This window comes from Gadus macrocephalus, chromosome 19 (assembly GCF_031168955.1).
Source record: "Gadus macrocephalus chromosome 19, ASM3116895v1".
Taxonomy (NCBI): domain Eukaryota; kingdom Metazoa; phylum Chordata; class Actinopteri; order Gadiformes; family Gadidae; genus Gadus; species Gadus macrocephalus.
The window spans coordinates 4,343,621-4,365,858 of NC_082400.1; the positions used below are offsets into that span (position 1 = coordinate 4,343,621).

Below are 22,238 nucleotides of genomic sequence, written 5' to 3' on the forward strand. Positions count from 1 at the left end.
AAATAGTGAAGGACTAAAGGACTGGAAAAACGCAAGCCATTTGCTTAAAGTCCACGAGGACAGCCAGGAGCATACTGCCCACATGGCAACCTGGAAGGATCTGGAGGTGCGTCTTGCAAAGGGGCTAACCATAGATAAGCAAGAGATGGCACTTTCTGAGGCGGAGAGAAAAAGGTGGCGTGATGTTCTCTCTCGATTGGTGGCAATAATTCAGTCACCATAAACAAACCGGACAATGGCAACTTTCTAAAAGAGGTGGAGCTCATGGCAAAATTTGATCCTGTGATGAAGCAGCATGTTGGTAGGGTGGAAAGTGGAGCTGGCAGTCACACACATTATCTGGGCAAAAGAATACAGAATGAACTGATAGACTGCTTCAGCTCAAAAATACTGGAAACAATTGTGGAAGAGGTCAAAGCATCCAAATATTTTTCCATTATTTTAGATTGCACTCCAGATCTGAGTCAAAAAGAGCAACTCTGTCATTCTTAGGATTGTTTCACTGGAAGACACACCACAAGTTAAAGAACATTTCATGGGCTTTCTTATGGCGGAGGCATCAACAGGGGAAAGTTTGTCAACTTTCATCCTCAGAAGGAAGGAGGAGCTTAACATCCCCTTTGAAGACTGCAGAGGACAGTCTTATGACAACGGAGCCAACATGAAAGGAAAGAAAAAGGGGTCCAGGCTAGGTTGCTTCAGCTGAACTCGAGAGCTTTCTTTGTCCCCTGTGGTGCCCACACTTTGAATCTGGTGATAGCTGATGCTGCAAAGAGCTCAACAGATGCAGTTGGCTACTTTGGATATCTAACAAAATTGTTCAAACTTTTCTCAGCCTCCGTCCATAGATGGGCTATCCTCCTGAAACATGTTAACGCCACCCTCAAATCCTGGTCAGACACCAGATGGGAGAGCAGAATAAAGAGGATTGAGGCTGTAAAATACCAGGCTGGACAAATCAGAGACGCTCTCCTGGAGGTGAGGGAAACTACTGCAGACCCTGTGGTGAGAGTGGAAGCCCAGTCCTTGGCTGAAGAGGTTGGATCTTACCTCTTCTGCATTTGCACAGCAGCACAGCCATATGGTATGACATCCTCAACAAGACTCAGCATGTCAGTGCACTGCTGCAGTCACCATCCATGCAGCTAGATGTGGCTGTCGACCTGCTGAGGAAAACGACAGAGTCTCAATTCCTACAGAACAACAGGATTCTCTGATGCACAGACGGCTGCCAAGAAGATGTGCGAGGAGATGAATGTGGAAGCGGTTCTTAAACAGAAGCGCCTGAGAACAACAAAAAGGCACTTTGGATATGAGTCTGCAGAAGAGCCTATCGATGATGCACTAAGAAAATTGGAATCCACCATTTTTTTAATGTGGTGGTGGATACAGCCCTCTCTTCCCTCAATGAGAGATTCCAGAACATTGCAGAGGTGAATGGCAAGTTTGGAGTCCTCCTGGACTTTCCAAACATGACCAAAGTAGAACAGCTACAGCACTGTGAAAACCGAGTGCTGCTCTGACCTATGATGGACAGTCAGATTGATGGGAGGTAACTTGTGGCAGAAATGCAGAATATTCCACATTTCCCTTCTAAAAAGATGTCAAACATGGACCTCTTGACCTTCCTGCATGATGAAAAGCTTACAGAAATATACCCTAATATGTGGGTGGCTCTGCGAATCTCAGCCACTCTTCCTGTCACATGGGCTGCGGCCGAACGAAGCTTCTCCAAGCCCAAACTCATTAAAACATATCTCAGAGCTACCATGGTGCAAGGACGTCTAAGTGGTCTTGCCATCATAAGCATCAATCATGTGGTATCAAAATAGCTGACATATGATGTTTTTGATGAATTTGCTGGAAGAAAGGCAAGAAGAGTGAGGTTTTAGCAAGGTGGGATGAGTTCCAAATATAGACAACTCTCTGTTGGAATAGAGGTAGAATTTCAAAGCAGGTTTCTGTAAATAATTTCTTTGTAATATAGTTTTTCACGTGTTTAATTATTTCAATTTCTACCGTCTGCAGTATTTTTTGAGAAAAGCAAAAAAGCGAAATTTCACTGAGGTTGAAGTGGAGACACTTGCGGGTGAGGTGGAGGCCCGAAAAGTAGTTTTGTTCGGCGGTCACGGGATTGGGATCACTAACAACAAAAAGCAGAGTGGCAACAGGTTGCTGCAGCAGTGAACTTGGTCTGTGGCACGGAGCGCACAGTCCCAGAATGAAAAAAAAAGTGGTCTGACAAAGAGGTACATATGTTTTTGTACCAATAAATCGTTCCCTGAAGACCCTCTCCCTCCGAATCCTGCCATTTGCATGGTCCTCGAGCAGGGCCAGCAGTGCCATGGTGCAGCATTACGCACGGGGCTCACCGCTGCATTTATAGGGTTACGGTAATAAGACTGACCGAGAACACCTTGGATAATCAGTTTGTAATCACCCACGTAAAACATTCTTGAACATAACCCCTTTTTAATGCCTGATTTGTCATGAAAATCATCCAGAGGAACAGACAATAAAATAAGGATTGTGATGAGGAGTATGTGGCTTGGTTTTCCAAAATTAGGGATTTAATTGATATTTGATTATGTGTTTACAGTGTTACAAAAAAATATTATGTTATTGACACATGTTGGACGGATGCTTTATTCCATGCAGTTGCGCCGTCAGTGGACAGTATGGAGTGACGGGATTGAATATAGAGTTTTCATTTCGATTCTAAGGAGAAGTTTCTGGAGTTATAACTGAGAAATAACGCAGTTGACTTAAATTATTCTGATTACATAGATTTAACACATGATACGGGTTGAAATTAAACTTATGAAGGGCGACGATAAAACATAATCTTTCTTCTCACTCTACATTCTACACTCTACACGACTTCAGTTCACCAATTGTCTGTCGCCAATTCTCCTTTTCCTCCAAACCGTGCGTACGCATGGGTCAGAGTTTGCTTAGGGCTGCGCACATTCTCCCGTCAAGTTAGTTTTTTATAGATCACAACCTTGGCGTGGAAAGTCACATACGTCACTTTCAGCCCCGTTTTGTGCGTACGCAACGGTTATAAATGAGACCCCTGGTCTTGAAGACTTGAGTGGCAAGTTTGTGATCATCACCTATGATAAGCTTCCATATGTAGGCCAGGTCCTCAAGGTCGTGGGAGAGGATATCCAGGTTAGCTCCATGCGGCAGTCCGATGAAAAAACATTTTCATGTGGCCACAGATTGCGACATAATTTTATACAATAAGAAAGACGTCCAGGGTATAATTTCAGAGCCAGAGCCAGCAAACTCACGCTACTCTCAGTTGAGCATCCAAGATTGGGCAACGTTCCGAACTGCCTGGGGTTAAATGTGGGGCGAATCGGAGGAAAGAAGAGGAGATGATGAGAGAGGAGTGAAGGAGAGGAGTGGAGGAGAGATGAGAGGAGGAGAGGAGAGAGGAGGAGAGAGTAGTGGAGGAGAGATAAGAAGAGCACTGGAGTAAAGGAGTGGAGTAGAGGAGTGGAGGAGAGATGAGAGAGGAGGATAGGAGAGAGGAGTGGAGAGAAGTGGAGGATAGGAGTGGAGAGAGGAGCGAGAGATGAGAAGATGAGAGCTGAGGATGAAAGCGACATCAGAAACATGATGATTGCCAAGTTCAATTAAGTGTTTGTTCACTGCACTTAAATGCTTCTTTTGTTTGAGATCTTTATAAAACAAAATGTCTTTATGAAATGTTTGTTCATGAATTTGTAATGCACTTAAAGGAGCATTTCACCGGTGGAGGCATGAATATGTATTGAAATTGGGTCCTATATGCAGTCGAAAAAAAAAATAATCTAATTTGGTGCCATCTTGACCGAGAAAAGGCAGAAAGTGACTTTATGGCGCTTGTGGATTGAAGACAACAACTCCCACCATGCACCACGATGCACAGCTTCGCTGGCCACTCCCGCTGATCTAGATCTCCGCCTATCGGACACCTCGCTGTTCCGTCTACCAAGCTGATACCGCAAGACTGCTTGAAAATCATTTCACACAACATTTCTAGTGAAGAGTATTAGTTGATGAAAACGATCTGATTTCGTTTTATGCGGTTCAGGGATATCTCCGTAAAGACGGAGTCATTTAGAAACCGCATCGAGCTGTAGTAACGCTGTAGTAAATATTCAAGGTGCTGGTTCTCCACAGAAAAAAGTGGCGTGCATCAAGCCTGCAACATTCGTATGCAAACATTCAGTCACGAGGAGATTCGACATTTTAAATTGAGCAGCAATACTTTTTAATGTACTGTTAGTATTTACATTTATTAAGGGGCTTTATTTAAAGCTACAAAAAGAATACAAATAAAATAATGAATAAAAAATTCGACGTCCCCCAGCTGGTGGGGGGCTAATGCCATCAAGCGTTTCAGACGTCCACACAAATCCTAACACGAAACCGCATAGGTCCGGATAGATTTGAAACCATCTCCGAGGGTGGTTTCAGAAATGTGCGGTTTCAGGCACCGGATTCGCCGGCTCCGTCGGTGACCGACGGTCGGCCGAATACGGTTTCACCAAAAAAATCATCTTCATGTGGACGGGGCCTTAGAAGGCGAACACACGTTCACCAAGACGGGGAGACAGCGCCGGGCGACTTACGCCACTATCTGCCAATGGATGCCTTGGCTGATATCAGTGCCAGGCAACAGCAGCGACACCGACTCGGATAATGACGAGAGGGAGCCGGGCATGTTGGATGCCGTACTCGCCCAACTGTTCAATTCGGACACTGAAGAAGAAGAATTCAAGGGATTCGTGGACGGGGAATGAACTGAAAAAGTGAGCTTTACGTTAGGGCTGGGCGATATATCGAATATATGCGATGTATCGCGAGATGTTCTCCAGGGGATGTATAAAATGCCCCTATCGCGAACATCGAATATAAATTGGCACGCAATGTTTCTTTTTGCCGCCGCCGGCATACTCGTTGTGCTTTCACGCGACGGGGCGACAAGATCTCATACAAAGTGAACGTAGAGACGCGTATCTGCCAATCAGCGTTCAACAGCGTGGCCACTGAGTGACATGTGTAACGTAACAGCCAACCAGCGTTCAACCGTCAAACTCGGTGCAGTGCAGTCCGGGGTGAACTGCAGCACGGAGGAGAAAGTGATTGTTGCCGTTTGCGACTCCCGGAGCTCTATATATAATAATATATAATATAATATAATTGTTTATATAATATCACGGCCAAAAGCTCTGTGTGCCTCCTGATGGCCGTAGCGTGGGGAGCTCTCATAGGGATTGGGCTTCTCGGGGTTTGTTTAACGCACAGCGTTCCCTTCTCTCGCTATTTCCGGTGGCTCTCTAAACACTCACTCCCCCCGCCCATTGCGAGTCCACGAGATTCTCATGGACGCGCGTGTGTGACGTAGTCTGGAAGGCGCGCTGCTGTATATGTGTGTACCTCCGACCGGTGAGTGAGAACAGCCAGAGAGAGAAAAAAGGATGGAAACTGAGGATTTGGTTTCGAAAAAGAATAGCACTGGATCCTTCGTCTGGCAGTGTATATATAATAATTATTATTCAAACTGTTAATAAATAATTAACGGTTTGAATAAATGCTGTGTTGGTAAATCTAACTTGCTGTGATTTTCCTTTTCTTATGTGCAAGTTCTAAATTGTTCCAATAGAAAGCACTGATGAGTTTAAACAATATGTTGTTTCATGTAATCTACATGCAGACTTATGTTTCAGTAATACTAGAATTATTACTGACGTAACATTATACCAGACATGGTTGAATCGAGCATTTATGATGTGCTCTAGAGGAGATTCAAAATATATCGAGATATATATCGTGTATCGAGATATAGTAAAAAAATATCGAGATATTCATTTTGGCCCATATCGCCCAGCCCTACTTTACGTGTTATACGTAACTGTACAATGTTGAGTTATGCACTAACGTTTGAATTAGCGGTATCAGACTGTTTATTCTACGTGTTTACAACTGAACAAGGCTGGGAGATATTGTTAACATGCACATTAACGTTTGAACATCGTTATCATTAGAGTGAACGGAGTTGTCAGAACGCTTAATAAAGTTTGACTTTATCTGACTGTTTTGTTGACATTCCCTTTAGCACAGCTCCATCTAGTCGATGCATAACAACTAGAGGTCGACCGATATATCGGTCGGCCGATGTATCGGGCCGATATTTGTCATTTTTTAATCTATCGGCATCGGCCGATATCTGTGTTTAGTAGCGCCGATTTATAGTCAGGCATGTCCGCGGGCAGCCCCGTGTTATTGGTACCGGCAGAACGCATGTGAAGGACCCCAACCCAAAACTTGTAATCCTGGGAGATAAGGTAAGGCTTAAATTCTGCTATTTCAAAGTTGTATGGTGGTAACATATTTACTAGGTTATATATGTTACAAGTAAACTATGAAGTGTTGCTTCACTTAGTGAAAGAAAAAAAAAAAAAAAAAACGAAAAGCATTGAACCGTCGAGAGCTGTAACCTAAGGCTACAGCTGATTGAGTTCACAGGCTCACAGTTAACTTGTCCTTGCTGTTAGCTTGAAGGACTTTACTCGAAATCTAGTAGCAGCTTGCTTGCTTACAGTAATATGTTGGCCCAAATGTTATGAGTTCTGCTTACATTTTCCTGTATTGGAGTCGAAAAATGTCCCTCTGTTCGTGGGGTGGAGGAGGCGGCATTATGTTGCGCTACGTTATGCTATTCCGCCCCTCTCACAGACAGCTCCGTGCTTGGAGACACAGAGCAGCCATGGAGCAGCTCAGAACGGTGTATGACATTTGTTCAGAAGCGTGGTTTAGGTGACGCAGACACCGTTAGCCTGATGAAGTGACGTGTTCAGACCAATGTCTGTATATAGCCTACGTCCACAGTAAAGTAGTATAACGTTAATAGTCAAGAATGTGAGAAATCACAAAGGGTTTAGCATTGCCCTTGCAAGTCTGTGCATCATGACAGTTATTTTGTTATTTATGTATTTGTGTGATTACTGCTAGATTATGGTAATTTGGTTTTAAAAGCAAAAGGTTAAAAACAAAAACAACACATAAGGGAAGGTTTTGTTTCTTTTACGCATTTTTCTAAATTAGTGTGTAATTGTTTTAATGTGAATAGAATATTGGAGTTGTACACTGACTTGAGGATGTCTGTTTCTTTTGTGTAGAAATTGCTGTCTGATGGCAGAACAAAAATCAAATCCAGTGTGGCAGCATTTCACAGAGCCAACACCAGGGAAAGGCAAGTGCAATATCTGCAATGGACTGGTGAGCTTGGGGTCTGAAAAAGGTAAAAAGAAAAACACCACAAATTTGTGGAGTCACCTGAGGTGCCACCACCTCCAAGCTTACAAAGATGCACAAAAGGAAAAAGAAGAAGCAGCTGCCTCTACAGCCAACGTATCTCAGCCAACTGTAATGGACATGTTTGATGCCCAACGTAAATGGCAGAATTCAGATCCAGAGGTTTTCAGAGGCTGGTGGCTGCAATGGAGCCCAGATACAAACTAAAAACTGAGAAGCACTACCGCACTGATGTTCTAGATGGTATCATTACGAAAGTGGAGAAGAAAATAAAAACACTCATTGCAGAGGATGCTGGCCCTTTTTTGTCTTTCACAACAGACTGTTGGTCAGGGGACACTGAAGCACTGATGAGTCTAACATGTCATTTCATTGATGACAACTGGGAAAGGAAACAAGTCATCCTAAATGCCAAGGCAATGTCTGGCTCCCACACTGGGGAGCAGCAACATGTTCATCAGCATGCTGAAGCACTGGGACATCAGCCATGACAGAGTTGTGCTAGTGCTCCGTGACAGTGGTGCTAACATGGTAAAAGGCCTCAGACTGACAGACGTACCTGATCTCAGCTGCAGTGCACACACTATACAGCTTGTGGTGAACGATGGGATCAACAGTCAGCGAGTGGTGCTGGACGTTAATGCCAAGTTAAAGACCATAGCCAAACATTTCAACCACTCCGTGCTGGCAAAGCAGCATCTGAAAGATATTCAAAAAGAACTTGGACTTCCCCAGCACAGTCTCATTCAGTCTGAACCCACTCGCTGGAACTCAACACTCCACATGATGCAGAGGATGCTGGAGCAGAAACGCGCTGTGAACATCTATGCTGGAGAATATGGAAAATTTGCTACTCCAACAGCAGATCAATGGGACATCATTGCCAATTTGATTGACACACTGGAACCAGTTGAGGAAGTTACCCTCGAGATCAGCAGGTCAGAGGCTTCCATCTCCAGTGTCATCCCAAGGATTGCAGTGCTGAAAATGTTGCTTCAGTCAGAGGGTCCTAACACATGGGGCATAAAAACTCTGAGGGAGACGATGCTGCATATTTTCCAAGTTAATTTATTTTATTTATAAAATATTTATTTAATTTTTCTTTAAATTAATATTTCAGTTAACACTTGCGCCCAAACAAAACTGGTATGTATGACTCAAGGTTCAAGTCAGAGTTCAATAAATGTTAAAACAAATTGTGTGCATCTACTTATTATTAGTGTGACGCTTTAGCATGCAAACTAATGGGAAAACTTTTCGATATCGGCCCTAAAAATCGGCCCAAAAAAATCGGCAGCCCATATCGGCTATCGGTTAACCCTGACCTCTAATTATCGGCATCGGTTATAGAAAAACCCATATCGGTCGACCTCTAATAACAACATCCCGCTTTGAACAGTGAACTCTTTACGCCTAGCAGCTATAAAAAGCTATAAAAACTACAAAATGACCATTAATGCAGGCTATGTGGAAATGCGCCGACTATGGCTCAGCCTGGCTCCGCCCTCTTCCGATACGTAGCTAAGATGGCTGCCGTTGAGTACGAAAAGTGTACTTCGCGATTTGACCGTTTTGAGTACACCATTAGGGTCCTTTCAGTACACCTATTTTCGCCCGATCTGAATCGGAACGCCCTACGTACTCAAACTTAGGATAGTAAGTACGGATAGTATGGATATTGGAACAAGGCACAGGTCCCGCACAAGTGAGAGAGGAAGAGGAATCTGATGCTGGCACCTCGCCCAAGAAGAAGAAAAGCTCGCTTGGCAGCCTTCTTGGGAAAACACCAGCAACAGCCGCCACTCTCACACCAAATCAGAAAGCCACAGCAGAGATTGCACTGTACCTGCAGGAAATGGCTGTTGATGGTGAAGAAAACCCTCTAACTTGGTGGAAAAATAACCAGGGACGGTTTCCGCTCATGGCCAGGCTTGCACGTAAATAATTATGTATTTGGGCTACCAGCGCTCCAGCTGAACGTGTGTTCAGCACTGCCGGTAGTGTTGCTACCCCACTCCGCAGTTGGTTAATCCAGAAAAAGTGAACATGTTGGTGTTACTGGCCAGAAACCTTGACATTTAAATGTGTTTGATTTCTTGACACTGTAATTTTGCACTTGTACTTTAGTTTATCCAGGGCATGTAAATAGTTTTTAACTTTGTTCCTTATTATTGGTTGGAGTGTTAGATTAGCCTAATTATAATTTAATTAATTTTGCATTTTATTGTTTTTAGTATTATTCGTTTCGTTCGTTAATAGATAATTGTAGATAATTTGCTTTGCATTTCTCACGCAGTATTTAACTACAGTGTAACTTTGTTTTGAATGTCTTTGAATGTTTTTTCCAATAAAGTGTGCTCTTGTACCGAGTTATCTATTCATTCTAATTATTATTATTTATTTTTTTGATCAATATTAATCTCACGATTATTTACGATGATCACTTATTGAAAAAAATTCTTTCGAATATCTACCGTCGCCCCCCCCCCCCCCCCCCCTTTTCAGGCTTTGCGCCACTTTGTGTAGGATGGACTCACGCAGTCGCAGACAGGTGTACAGGGAGTGCTTGGTTTGCTTTGCAGCGGAGGTAGAGCCAGGGCTCCAGAGTGCGCCTAGAATTCGGGGGAGTGCGACCAAATATTTTATTTGGGCTCACCGGTGCGACTGAAAATTTATCTGGTATAATTTTTTTTTTATTTTTTTATTTTTAACAGAGCAGTATATTCATAATATTGTAATGGCCACGGAAGAGGCAGTGAATGAAGTATTGATTAGACAGCGATTTATTAGATACCGTTGGAACACGCAAGACTGGTAACCATAGCAACGTAAACAAACCCGCAAAGCCCAATCCAGGTCTCTTACTGAAGGCATTTAATGGTCAAAATATTGTTAATAGGCCTACACATTCGAATTATAAATATTCAAACTGATAATATTAATAAACAAACGAACTTCGAATATGGCAGGGCTCCAGAGTGCGCCTAATTTGGGAGCACATGCGCCTAGAATTCCGGGCATGTGCGACTGAACCGGTGCGACTGAAAATGTATGGTATAAATATTTTTTTTCTTTTCTTTTAACAACGATGTGTTTGCCCAAAATTATTATTATTATTTGACGGCCTGTGGCGGTATTTTTATGTACCAATTCAGACAGGCATGCTTATTGGAGCTTATGCGCTTAGAGTAGGGGTGTAAATCTCTGGTTTCATCACGATACGATATTATATCGATTCATTGGACAACGATACGATATTTGCCGATATCAAAAGTCTGCCGCGATACGATTTCGATTCAGGGGCATGCGATCGATATGAGACGATATCAAATGCCCATTTAACACAACCTCTTACAATCACATCAACTTACATCAACTTAATTATAATTTCATCATTTTATTTCTTTGCTCTTCCGGATATTTAAAACAAAAAAATCATTTTTTAATACAAATAATAAAGTGCCACATAATTGCAATTAAGTGCAAAAGGTTTTTTATGGCTTAAATTAAAGAGCCTGTAATGATCTTTCATTTTGAACGTAGACCATTCCCAACCTATCTGTGTGGATATTTTTCTTCTAAAAACAAAACATCCCTCGGAATCATCTTGGCTGTTAAAATAAGCCGTCCGTGTTGCCAGATTGGGCACATTTTTCAGCCCGATTTGGCTACTTTTAATCACGTTAGGCTGGAAAAACGGAACGAAACTAGACATCCTCGCGCTCACACATGTGCTCGCTGTTGCCTCGTTTAACCGGTGAATGGATACGAGCGGCTTGGCGCTTTGCGCAGAAATAGTTTCACAAACACCTGCGAAAGGAGATATATAATAATAAAAGGGTGTAATACTGCGATATGCATCGATGTTTGGCCGTTGCATCGATGCAGTTGGATCGTTCGCCAATCAATCGATGTATCGATCTACATCGATGTATCGTTACACCTCTAGCTTAGAGCACTGCAGATGGGAGACCACGCGCTGTAGCCTATACCTACACCACGTTTCTTCACACAAGCATACAAACAAACAACGAGAGGATAGCCTAAATAAGCTATAGCTTGCACGATGAGGAGAACCATTGATTATTTTTTCTTGAAAAAAAATGCTGCGGTTCCCCTTTCACCTGTCCTCGAGGTTGAAATGACCAGCGAAGACCCCACAACATCGGCATCAGTAGCTACACCTGCCTCCGCTCCTAATCCGCATGTAAACCTAGCATCTTCCGTGGACATGATATCTTCAGAGTCAGAGGCAGACCCAAAAAAAAGAAAACCTATGCGTTCAGGAAGGAATGACTCGGGCTCTTTGCATGGCTCCGCTATGACAAGGATAACAAATCCATGCATTGCATTTATTGCAGGGAGTGCAGCAAAAGCATGCCTGGGTCTGGCTCAAGTGATTTTGCTGTTTCGTCGACCACATTCAGGATTGAAACATTAAAAAAGCATAACAAGTCAAGGAAACATATCTTGTGCCGTGACAGGTGTGTCGCTGGCAAGGCAGCTCCTCTCCCCGCAGCTTTTCAGCGTCAGGCAGTCGCAAATAAAACAAGTGAGAATTCAGAACTGGTGATCAAGTTTAACACTGCCTATAACATCGCAAAGGAAGAGTTACCGTTCACCAAATTTAAATCACTGATCACCTTAATGAAAAAGAACGGTATGATGTAAACCCGACATACGCCAACGACACTGCCTGTGCGCAGTTCATCGGAGTGATCGCTGACACATTAAAAAAACAAACATCCAAACAAATAGCGGAATCCGTCTACATGTCATTCATGATTGATGGAGACACTGATATCTCTACAAAAGAGTGTGAGATAGTCTACTGCCGCATCTTGCGCAATGGGAGACCTGTCAACATCTTAATTGGACACACGGAGGTGGAGCATGCCAATGCAAAAGGTAGGCCTACGTTCCTCAGTAAGCAATAAGTAAGAAATGCATTACATTTATTGAATTTTCTGTTTTAAAGCTTTAGTTTCCCCTGGATTTTTTATTTCCATTAAATCTGTAAATCAAATGGCCATTAACATGTCAGAGAAATAGGTGAAGTTTAAAACTTTGCAATTTCAGTTAATAATGATTTAATAGCTTATTAAGTAGCCAAATATTTTATTTAAAATGAGGACTTTGCAAACAAACATGAACATATTTGTTATTTACAGGAGTCTATGCTGCCACAAAAAAAGCGTTTGCTGCTCTGGGTGAACCAAGTGCAGACTGGCTTAACAAAACTGTGGCTATGGGGGCAGATGGTGCTGCTGTGAATCTTGGCCATAAAGGGGGAGTCATCGCCCTATTGCAGCAAGAAGCAGGGGACTTCATTGTCCCTTTTCATTGCATGCCTCACAGGTAAGGCTTGCATGCATCACCTATTAATAAAACATAAATATCGGGTTTATGTCATTATAATGTGCCTTTACAGATTGGAACTGGCCATGTTGTCTGTCCAGCGGGACAATGCCATGATTGGTCAGGTATATGACATGCTTAACATGGTTTGGAAGACCTATCACTTCAGTCCCAAATCGATGAGGGAGCTCAAGGCCCTTGGAGAAGACCTTGGGGTGAATGTGCTCGTCCCCAGTGGGGTTAGAGCAGCGGTTCCCAAACTGGGGGTCGCGACCCCCCGGGGGGTCGCGGAGCACCGTCAGGGGGGTCGCGGAGAGATGGGCCAGTTTGCATATTAAAAAAAAAATATATATATATATATATATACGAATAATTATAATGAAACATTATATTAAAATACTGGCGTCAGAATAGGCTTTTAATGCACAGCCACTTTTGCACTTTGGTTTTGGGGTGGGCCAGGGAGGAGGTATTGATTTAAAAAAAAATAATAATAATAATATACCGGTATATGGGTGATTCTCGCGAGATCAGACATATGGGGTGTCATGAAGCATTTTGATGACCAAAGTAGATGCAATCAAAATAACAATGACACATCTGTAAACATCTTTCCATGGTCCACTTAGCACATGTTGTCACCTGAACATCACAAATATATATATATTTTTTTTTTTCACATTTAAGGGTACATTTCTCATTACCGCAACATGTCATCACTGAATTTTTATTCTTTAAGATGTAAATATTATTAATTAAAATGCATATAAAAGATTTTTTTTCAGTGAATGTTATACTCCAATCATATACAGTGAAGAGGTATTTGAAATTTGCTAAAATTTGATAAAAGTAGTGAAAATAATAAAGAAAATAAATGTGTCCAACACCGTTTTTCCCATCCTCCGCAACAATTTTCAATCATTGTCCAAGTCCACTAGGAACTAACATTTTTCAAGGAATTTTGTTGGAGAGACCGTATTGACTGTGACACTCAAGATGCCTACCAGGTAAGCAGTTGTTACTTTATCTCTCCAGACAAAAAGTAAAAAGTTTGTCTGTCATAGTACCTACACAACGTTTTAGTTCTCATTACCGATATATAAAGTTTTGAGCTATAAAATGTTTATTTTTTTTATTTTTTTTGATCATTATATACCTTCTTATGGTCTTAATAAATATAGTGAGGTCAAGTTAAGCTAGCCCTCATGGTGCTTCCACAGTTAGCAAAAAGGGTCAAGGTCACTCATCCTCCGAAACACCATTATCACCCACCGCAACAAATAATGGCCTGTTGCGGTGGAGAGACTCAGTGTTTCGGTAATGAGAAACAGACTAATGAAGTAAGAACATTCCCACAAGTCTTGTTCATTTCCTAATATAACCTGATATTTGCAATAAACACTGCCATAAACAACATAGCTACATAGTGTAAACAACTAATTTTCCATTTTTATCTAGCGCTTGCATAGTTTCTAACTCAAGTAAATGCAGTAAAGGCCACCTAATATATTCTGTCCATTTAATATTTTGTAGTAATTATGTATTTCTATATATTTTTATGAAATGTTACTTTCATGTATGATTTAAAATATAATATTTTGTTACAGGCAAACTTCAGTGGAAAGGAAAAGGGCATCAGCAAAAGACAGGCTGGCAAAGCATAGGGAAAAAATATACAGCAATCCAGAATTACTTGAGGAGTACAGAAGAAAGGAGAGAGAGAGGTTAGGGGACAGGGTGATCATAGGAAAGAATCATAACTTTGACAAACATACCATACGCACACACACAAACACACACACACACACACACACACACACACACACACAAGTGTTCATAAATGGAGAAACGACAATTGTTCAGAGTTCAAGTTTCATTCACTATTTGTATGAAGTCCATGCTTAATGCAGTTCACCTTTCATTCTTATTTAAAATGTATTCATTTTTTTTCCAGGTATCACAAACGCAAGGAAAATGGCAAAATAAGAACAACACAAGATCTGTCAAATAAACAGCGTGAGAGGCAAAAAATGCAATGGAGAAAGAATTCGGCCAAATATTATAGGACAAAAAAACAAGAACAAGTAGTTCTCAATCTAACCCCAGAATCCTCAGTAAGTGAGGCTGACAATTCAATACAATTAAATGAAACACCACCACCAGCAGAGGTAAGTTTAGACCTGACAGGGCCAATGGAGTCATCTACCCCTCAGAAACCCAAGCAAGTACTGAAAAAAAGAGAGCGGTCATCAAATTCTGTATTAAAATTACGAGCAAAATTGAGATTCGCTGAAGAGAAAGTTGCAGCAAAGGCCAAAGAACTGCTGAAACTCAGCCGGAAAATTAAAAGGCTGGAGGCTAGAAGGCCACAAAGAGCAATGGCCAGGCTACCAGTAGAAAGTCAGAGAGTCAGGAAGGCTAAAATGGGACTGCCGAGCACCAGCAAGAGGAGGCAACTGGGCAAGGTTGTGAGCATTTTCCTACATCAGGATGATGTCTCAACAGTTTTGAATGGCAAGTTTGGAGAGATACGCCGTAAGGGACAAATCTTCAGAAAAAGAGCCCTGACAGACACCCTAGCCAATCTCCATCAAAGGTTCTGTGCTGAACACCCTGGAAAGATTTTGTCTAAAGCTCAGTTTTTTAGATTGAGACCATTTTGGATTGTGAGGCCTAAACTGAAGGACAGAGAAACTTGTGCTTGCAAAATGCATGAAAATATAGCCCTGAAAATAAGCAAGTTGCAACAACTGGGGATCATTTTAACATCAAGCCCAGAAAACCTTGTGCAATCCTGTGTATGTGACATAAACAACATGTCCTGCATGTATGGCATATGTCCAACGTGCATGGACAAGATGTTTCCCACCACCTTGGATCCTCTCACTCAGGGAAACATTGTCACCTGGCAAGAGTGGGTCACGAGGTCAGTCAATGTCTCCAAGACCAGCAAGGATGGGGCTATGGTAGAGAAGGAGGTGAAGAACACCTTCCTTGAGAAAAGGAACACATCGATTGAGAAGTTGATGACTCTATCCACGGAACATCTGCCACGATTCCAAATTCATTTATTTAACATCAGGCACCAATATTTGGCCCTTAAATCAATGAAAGAATCACTCACAGATAATGCTGTAGCTGTGCACGTTGACTACTCTGAGAACTACAGCTGCAAATACTCAAAAGAAATAAAGGAAACACTTTGGAAAGGGCAATGAACAAGTGACTCTCCACACTGGGGTGACTTATCTAAGTAGGGGCAGGGTGGAAGCCTTTGCTTCCCTGTCTGCCTGCCTACAACATGATGCTGTGGCAACATGGGCCCATCTTGATCCCGTGCTCAGAAACATCAGGGAGAAATATCCGGATGCAAAACACACCCACTTCATTTCAGATGGCCCAACATCACAGTACAGAAACCGTACCTTTTTCTATTTAGCCTCCACTGTGCCCTTCATCCATGGTTTCCAATGGGTGACCTGGAACTACACTGAGGCCTCACATGGCAAAGGTGCACCGGATGGAGTAGGTGGGGCCCTAAAAAACCTTGCCGACCGAATAGTTTCCTATGGGACCAGCATACCTGATGCGGATGCACTGTATGAGCAGCTGGAGAGAAATTCTTCCGTGACCCTGTACAAGGTGTCAGAGGAGAAAATCAAGGAAAGCTCTGAATTGGTGCCCCCACACCTGAAAGCTGTTCCCGGGACAATGAAAATACACCAAGTGAGTCAGCTTAATAAGTTAATGCAGTTAAATAAGTTGAATTTCCCAGGCTTTTGCCTTGGAAAGCAGTCTATACACACCATTATCCAAAATAATCCCACAAAATTGTCATCAACTAAGTATGAGACACTTCAATGTTCAATTCAATGAGTAAAGTGAAAATGTAATGTTTTGAATTTTGAATTTCACCCAACAGCTGACATCCACAAAACCTGGAGTCATAAACACAAGGCCAGTGTCCTGCTTTTGTGACAAAGATTGTCAGTGCTTTCAACCAACTTGCCACGCTTTCTCTGAGGGAGGGGAGGAGGGCCCTGACAGCATCGAGGAACCTGACAGCACCGAGGCCACCATAGAGGTTGGACAGTGGGTCCTTGTCGAATATGACGGCGATTTGTTTCCTGGCACAGTCAAACAGGTGAACTTGATTTCAAAATGTTTTCATCTCTAAAAAAAGTGTAATGACATTCATATTAGACTAGGATAGAACTTTGTCCAGTTACATTATAGCAATGTGCTGTTCAGCCAAAATTTTGGGGAGACTAAAATGTTTTCTTTCTTTTAAAAAAACAAAAACAGATTGCTGATGACCAGTATGAAGTGGACACCATGACGCGTGTAGGGGAAAACCGCTTCTATGTCCCAAGCATCAGATTTCCTGGAGAAATGGTCTGGTATTACCGCCAGGACATACGGGACATAATCCCAGAACCACTTCCTGCCACCTCCTCTGCCAGACATTTTTGCATTTTGCCTGATTTATGGGAAAAACACAAAATCCGCACATGATTCACTTTATCACATTATTCTCAAAAATGATTCTGATAAAAGGTTGCATGATTGAAGGTCAGGACCAAATGCTTTTATATTAAACTAAAATAATTGTAAGATCATATGATTGTATGTTAAATTGAAATGTTTCTCAGGATGACATGATAGGTGTATGATTGGTAAATGTATTTGTTTTAGTTGTTTACATAGATGGCAAATGTTTTTTTAAGTTTTGTTTAACACAAGACATGGTACTGTTATGACCACTTTCAATGAGCAAATCAAGCTCTATTCATGAAATAAATATTATTTTAAAGATTATATGTGTTACATGTGTAAAATATGAAGGTAAGGCATCAGGACTCTTGGTGAACAATGAATCTGAACTGAATCTCATTTCCGAAATATTGAACCTCATTACCGAAACAGCATTCTCATTACCGCAATATGTGCTTTTTGTACAAACTGCATAATTATGAGTTAATCATACTTTGTTGAAAAATATATATACACATTATATAAAACAATACTTATTTCAGGTATGCTTCATAAAAATGGTAAATGTAATCGTTTCAGCAAAATATTGAAAAAGTACGTTGCAAATCAAATTGTGTGTTTCGGTAATGAGAAATATTAAGTCAATTATGAAAAAATATAGTTATACATAGCTCTGAGCATTCATTTTAATAATCTACTTTAAAAATAGCCAAAAGTACACATTTTAAACCATAATTTTAATGTAATGTTGTGTTGTGGTAATGAGAATTTTTTATGGACTTCGTCTCTAAAATGTAAATTAATATATAATAAATATTTAAAAAATCTCCTGAAAATAATGTTTTTAGTAAATTTAAACCTTAATCTGATGTGTGCAAAAGGAAAATTTGCTTCAAATGCATTTTAAAAATTCTGATGTTGGACACCTTTTAAATCTGCATTTCGTGAGAATCACCCATATGCTAGGGCTGTCACTTTTTATTCGAAGTTCGAATATTCGTTCGAAGGTGGGGTGAAAAGTTCGAATTCGAAGTGTAATTCTCCATTCGAACTGTAAAAATGCGCTATAAAGAAGAGAGCGGCGAGTGGCTTTTCCTCAATAAAGCGGCCCTCCTGGATCCCCGCTTCTCCCGGTTAGTCCACCTTTCCCCTGCACAGAAACATCTCGTGACTGAAAGCCTCTCACACGAGCTCATTGAAACGGAGACCGACACTGATCGCACACGACAGGGAGAAAAGTCCGCTGCTGCGCTGGGCGCGATGGGCAGCCTGTAGCGGCTGCAGCTGCAGCGGTAACGGAGAGCTGCGAGACTACTTGTAATTTTCTTTACAAGTACAAAAGAGCAGCATGCCGTGTTGGAGGTCGGCCTCACAGATTGTTCGTTTATATAGGCTGTGTGTGCCATGGACGACATGCGCTCCGCATATCGCGCTCCGAGCAGTTATTGTTAATGCGTAAAAGACAGCCGCACTTGTGTGTCGGAGCTTCCTCTTGTTGTGTTTACAAATGTGTTATCAAAGATGTGTTTTTATCCTGTGCTGTTATGAATTCAGTAGGTATACGTGATTTCCACAAGAAATAAAAAGAAACACGACAACAGTCGTTGTCGTGTTTCTTTTTTTTTTTTTTTTTAATAGTTCTATGGGGGGGGGGGGGTCGAATGTATTCGAATTAATTATGGACATTCGAAATTCGTTCGAATTTCATTTTTGGAAAAAGTGACAGCCCTAGTAAATACATATATTGCTACAAGGTGAAAAATATTATATGTTCTGGGATGGGTTGTGGGGGTACTGTTTATCATTGACTGTCATGAATAATTTTTTTATTGTTTTATAATAAAACTTAAGCCAAAAGGCTATATTTGCATATTTACATGGCTGTCTCTGAAGATTTATATTACATAGTAATAATAACATTATTAAAAATAACAATAATGGTGATGATTACTACTGCATAATAATAATGATAATAATAACAATAATAATAATAATGATTTTGAACATTATTATTATGCATAGTAACATTAATGCACTAAGTTGGGGGGGGGGGGGGTGCTGTCGCGCGGGGCGGGGGGCCGCGAAAACAGTCTCAAATCCAAAAGGGGGTCCCCTGAAAAAAAGTTTGGGAACCACTGGGTTAGAGGGACGCGATGGCTTTCTCATGTCTCTAGGGCCCTGGAGACCCTCCTCAGACCTGGGAAGGACAACCATGGGCAGTTCACTGCAGTTTACTGCCATATGGACCACTTGGCAGGGTCTTCTGCCAATGCAGATATTGCAGGGCGAGCCAGAAAGGTCTGTTTTGGATAAGGAATTTCTTACATATGTGTCATTGTGCTTTCATTATCAATTTGATATTTTTAACTGAGTTTGTGTATTTATTGTGCTTAATATGGTTAATCTGGGTTTAGATCAAGAAAACTATGGAGGATGGCACATTTGTTGCATTCTGCCACTTCCTTGCTGATGTGTTTTCTGGGCTCACAAAGTTCAGTCTCCTCCTCCAGAAAAATGAAATAATACTTCCTCAATGTGTGTGTATGTGATACATTAAAATAAATAACATTTTCAATTTAATTCCGTGTTTGGCTAAGTCATGTATGTAAAATGGCTACATATATCCGTCTAAATAGGCAGTTTGTGGGCTTCAAAATCTTCTGGCGACCACAGAGGTCATGGAAGCAAGACCCAAACCAGGGGGCAGACTGTCACAGCTCCAGGACGCACTTCGGCAACAGAAGAGACAACAAGAAGAACAGGGGGAAATCCCAAATTACAAGTTTCAGGTAAAATATTAATTTCTCTGTTTTGTTGGTTTAAATGTAAAACATAATATATCATAATCTCATCATTTGTTTTTATACCGGTACACAGACAGTCACCCTCAAAGGTGACTTTTCAAATCTGGCAGAAGCTGAGGCTTCGCGCAAGAGGGCCCCTAAACTTCAAAATGCGATAGAGGCAACAGTAAGGTCCACAGTGAAGCATCTGAAGGCCAGATTCTGTAGCCTCCTAGGCAAGTGAAGTTACATCAGCTTTAAACCTTTCATAAAAATAATAACAACAATAAGCTCTAATAATGTTGACCTAATAACTTCTTAATAATGTATGGAGATTTTTAATTGTTCTCATAGGAGAGGGCCCTACAGAATCTGCCACTGCAAAGGCAGTCAGATGCTTCAACATTTTCAACCATGACTCCTGGCCAGAGAGCCAAGAGAAGTTGGTGGACCATGGTGCAGATGATCTTGAGTTCCTCTTGGAACATTTCTCCCCCATCATCTCAAGGTGACTGATTGGAACACACCAACAATATTATGCTATTTGTAATAATATTACTGTTTCCAAAAAGTGTATTGCCATTTCATTCCATTTCTTGTGGTAATTTCAGAAATGGTGTCAACAGTGAGCTGGCTAGTTTGTGGCCTTGAAAATGCTGATATCTAGGATGTTTAAGGACAAGAGCTACACAAGCCTGTGGGAGATGATGTTGAACAGAGAGCCATACTGCTCGGAGTTCAAGGTTTTTATACTGTTTTTATTTCAAAGCTTTTATGTTAAAACATTGGCTTGTACATCTCAAGTTTATATGTTTGTTTGTTTCTTTTAGAACATCCTGCACCTGGTCCATATAATGCTGGTCCTCCCAGTGTCTTCTGCAGTGCGTGAGAGGGGATTCTCTTCACAGAAGAGGATAAAGTCTGACGTGAGAGCATCTCTTCATTCAGACACAGTGGAAGACCTGATTAGAATCAGCGTTGAGGGTCCAACTTTGGAGGACTTTGACCCAACAGAGTGTGGCAATCTGGTTGACCCAAGGAAAGAGGGCATGGCCAAATTACAAATGTTGGCCGTCTGATCATGGGTCAGCTGATGCTCAGTAATCTAGCCAAGGAACACCACACACTTGTGTTCAAGGTACTTTTTGTTTGGTGTATATTATTTGGTTTTCAAGCACTTTTTTATTTTGTTTTATTATCCTGTGTTGTTGTTGTTGTTGATGTTGATTTGAATAAACATTTCTACACCTTTACTCCTGTTTACCTATGTCTACAGGGCTTGAGAGTGCGCCGTAGGGTGACGACAGCTGTCAATGTCGTCACCGTCACACCCCCCCCGGTCAACAACTCACAACTTGGGTGCACCATAAATACGTGCTGGTGCACCCAAATTAAAAATGTAGGCGCACCAGTGCACCCAAGGAAAAAGTTAGTCTGGAGCCCTGGGTAGAGCATATACTGCATGGGCGGGGCTTGTTTCTTTTTTGGTTAATTCTTTTGCGGATTAATATTTTTTTTTTATATCATCATCGTGATAAAAATTAGATGGATTGTGTAGCCCTAAGCCCATATACCAATATTTATGTTAGGCCTGTATTCATTTTTGTTTGCCGCTACAAAACAAAGTTCTACTGTTAAAGACTATTGTCATGGTTGGTTTTAATATTTTTCAAAACAAACCAAAAAAGTGTTTTCTATTTACCTTTTTATATTTATACATTCATATTTTATATTTTGTTGCATGCATAATTTGCACAAAGGTTCTAAATAAAATGAGAAAATAATTTTTAATGAGTAAATTGTCTTTATTTGTAGAGAGTATAATTCTAAAAGTAATACGAAATAGGCCTTTCCATGTGGTCATTTTATATAAACTATTTATTCATTGAATTTACAGAAAATGTGCTATATCGTGATATATATCGTTATCGGGATATGAATGACCTATATCGGGATAGGATATTTTGGTCATATTGCCCAGCCCTATGTGCAGGTTCAATTACCCACGACCACCATCAAGCCGTACTTTCATCACAGGAGGCGGGAACTCTGAGGACTTTAACGGCAACAACAAAAACACAAGCTAGTGGAGTTTTAAAGACGGTCATGTCTGCGCCGACAGCCCCTGACATGAATTTGCCATTGGCATCCGAAGACTGCCATCACGTAGAGATTTCTGGCGTCAGAAAAAGTGGCTAGGGTTAGCCATTTCAAGAGACAGATTTGACATCATCTGGAGGTAGGCTAATAATACTATCAATATCAATGACAAAAATAATTTATTATACTGAT

The 22,238-nt window shown here is 41.2% G+C and overlaps 1 protein-coding gene across 1 annotated transcript; it reads left to right on the plus strand.

Annotated features, from left to right (window-relative positions):
- The first annotated feature begins 7,451 nt into the window (after window positions 1-7,451).
- LOC132448008 (zinc finger BED domain-containing protein 4-like) lies at window positions 7,452-21,025 on the plus strand. Its single transcript, XM_060039069.1, is given in 6 exon segments — window positions 7,452-7,753; window positions 7,755-8,309; window positions 12,743-12,966; window positions 20,301-20,454; window positions 20,614-20,689; window positions 20,777-21,025. Coding segments are annotated over 6 exon segments (1,560 nt in total).
- The last annotated feature ends 1,213 nt before the right edge of the window (window positions 21,026-22,238 follow it).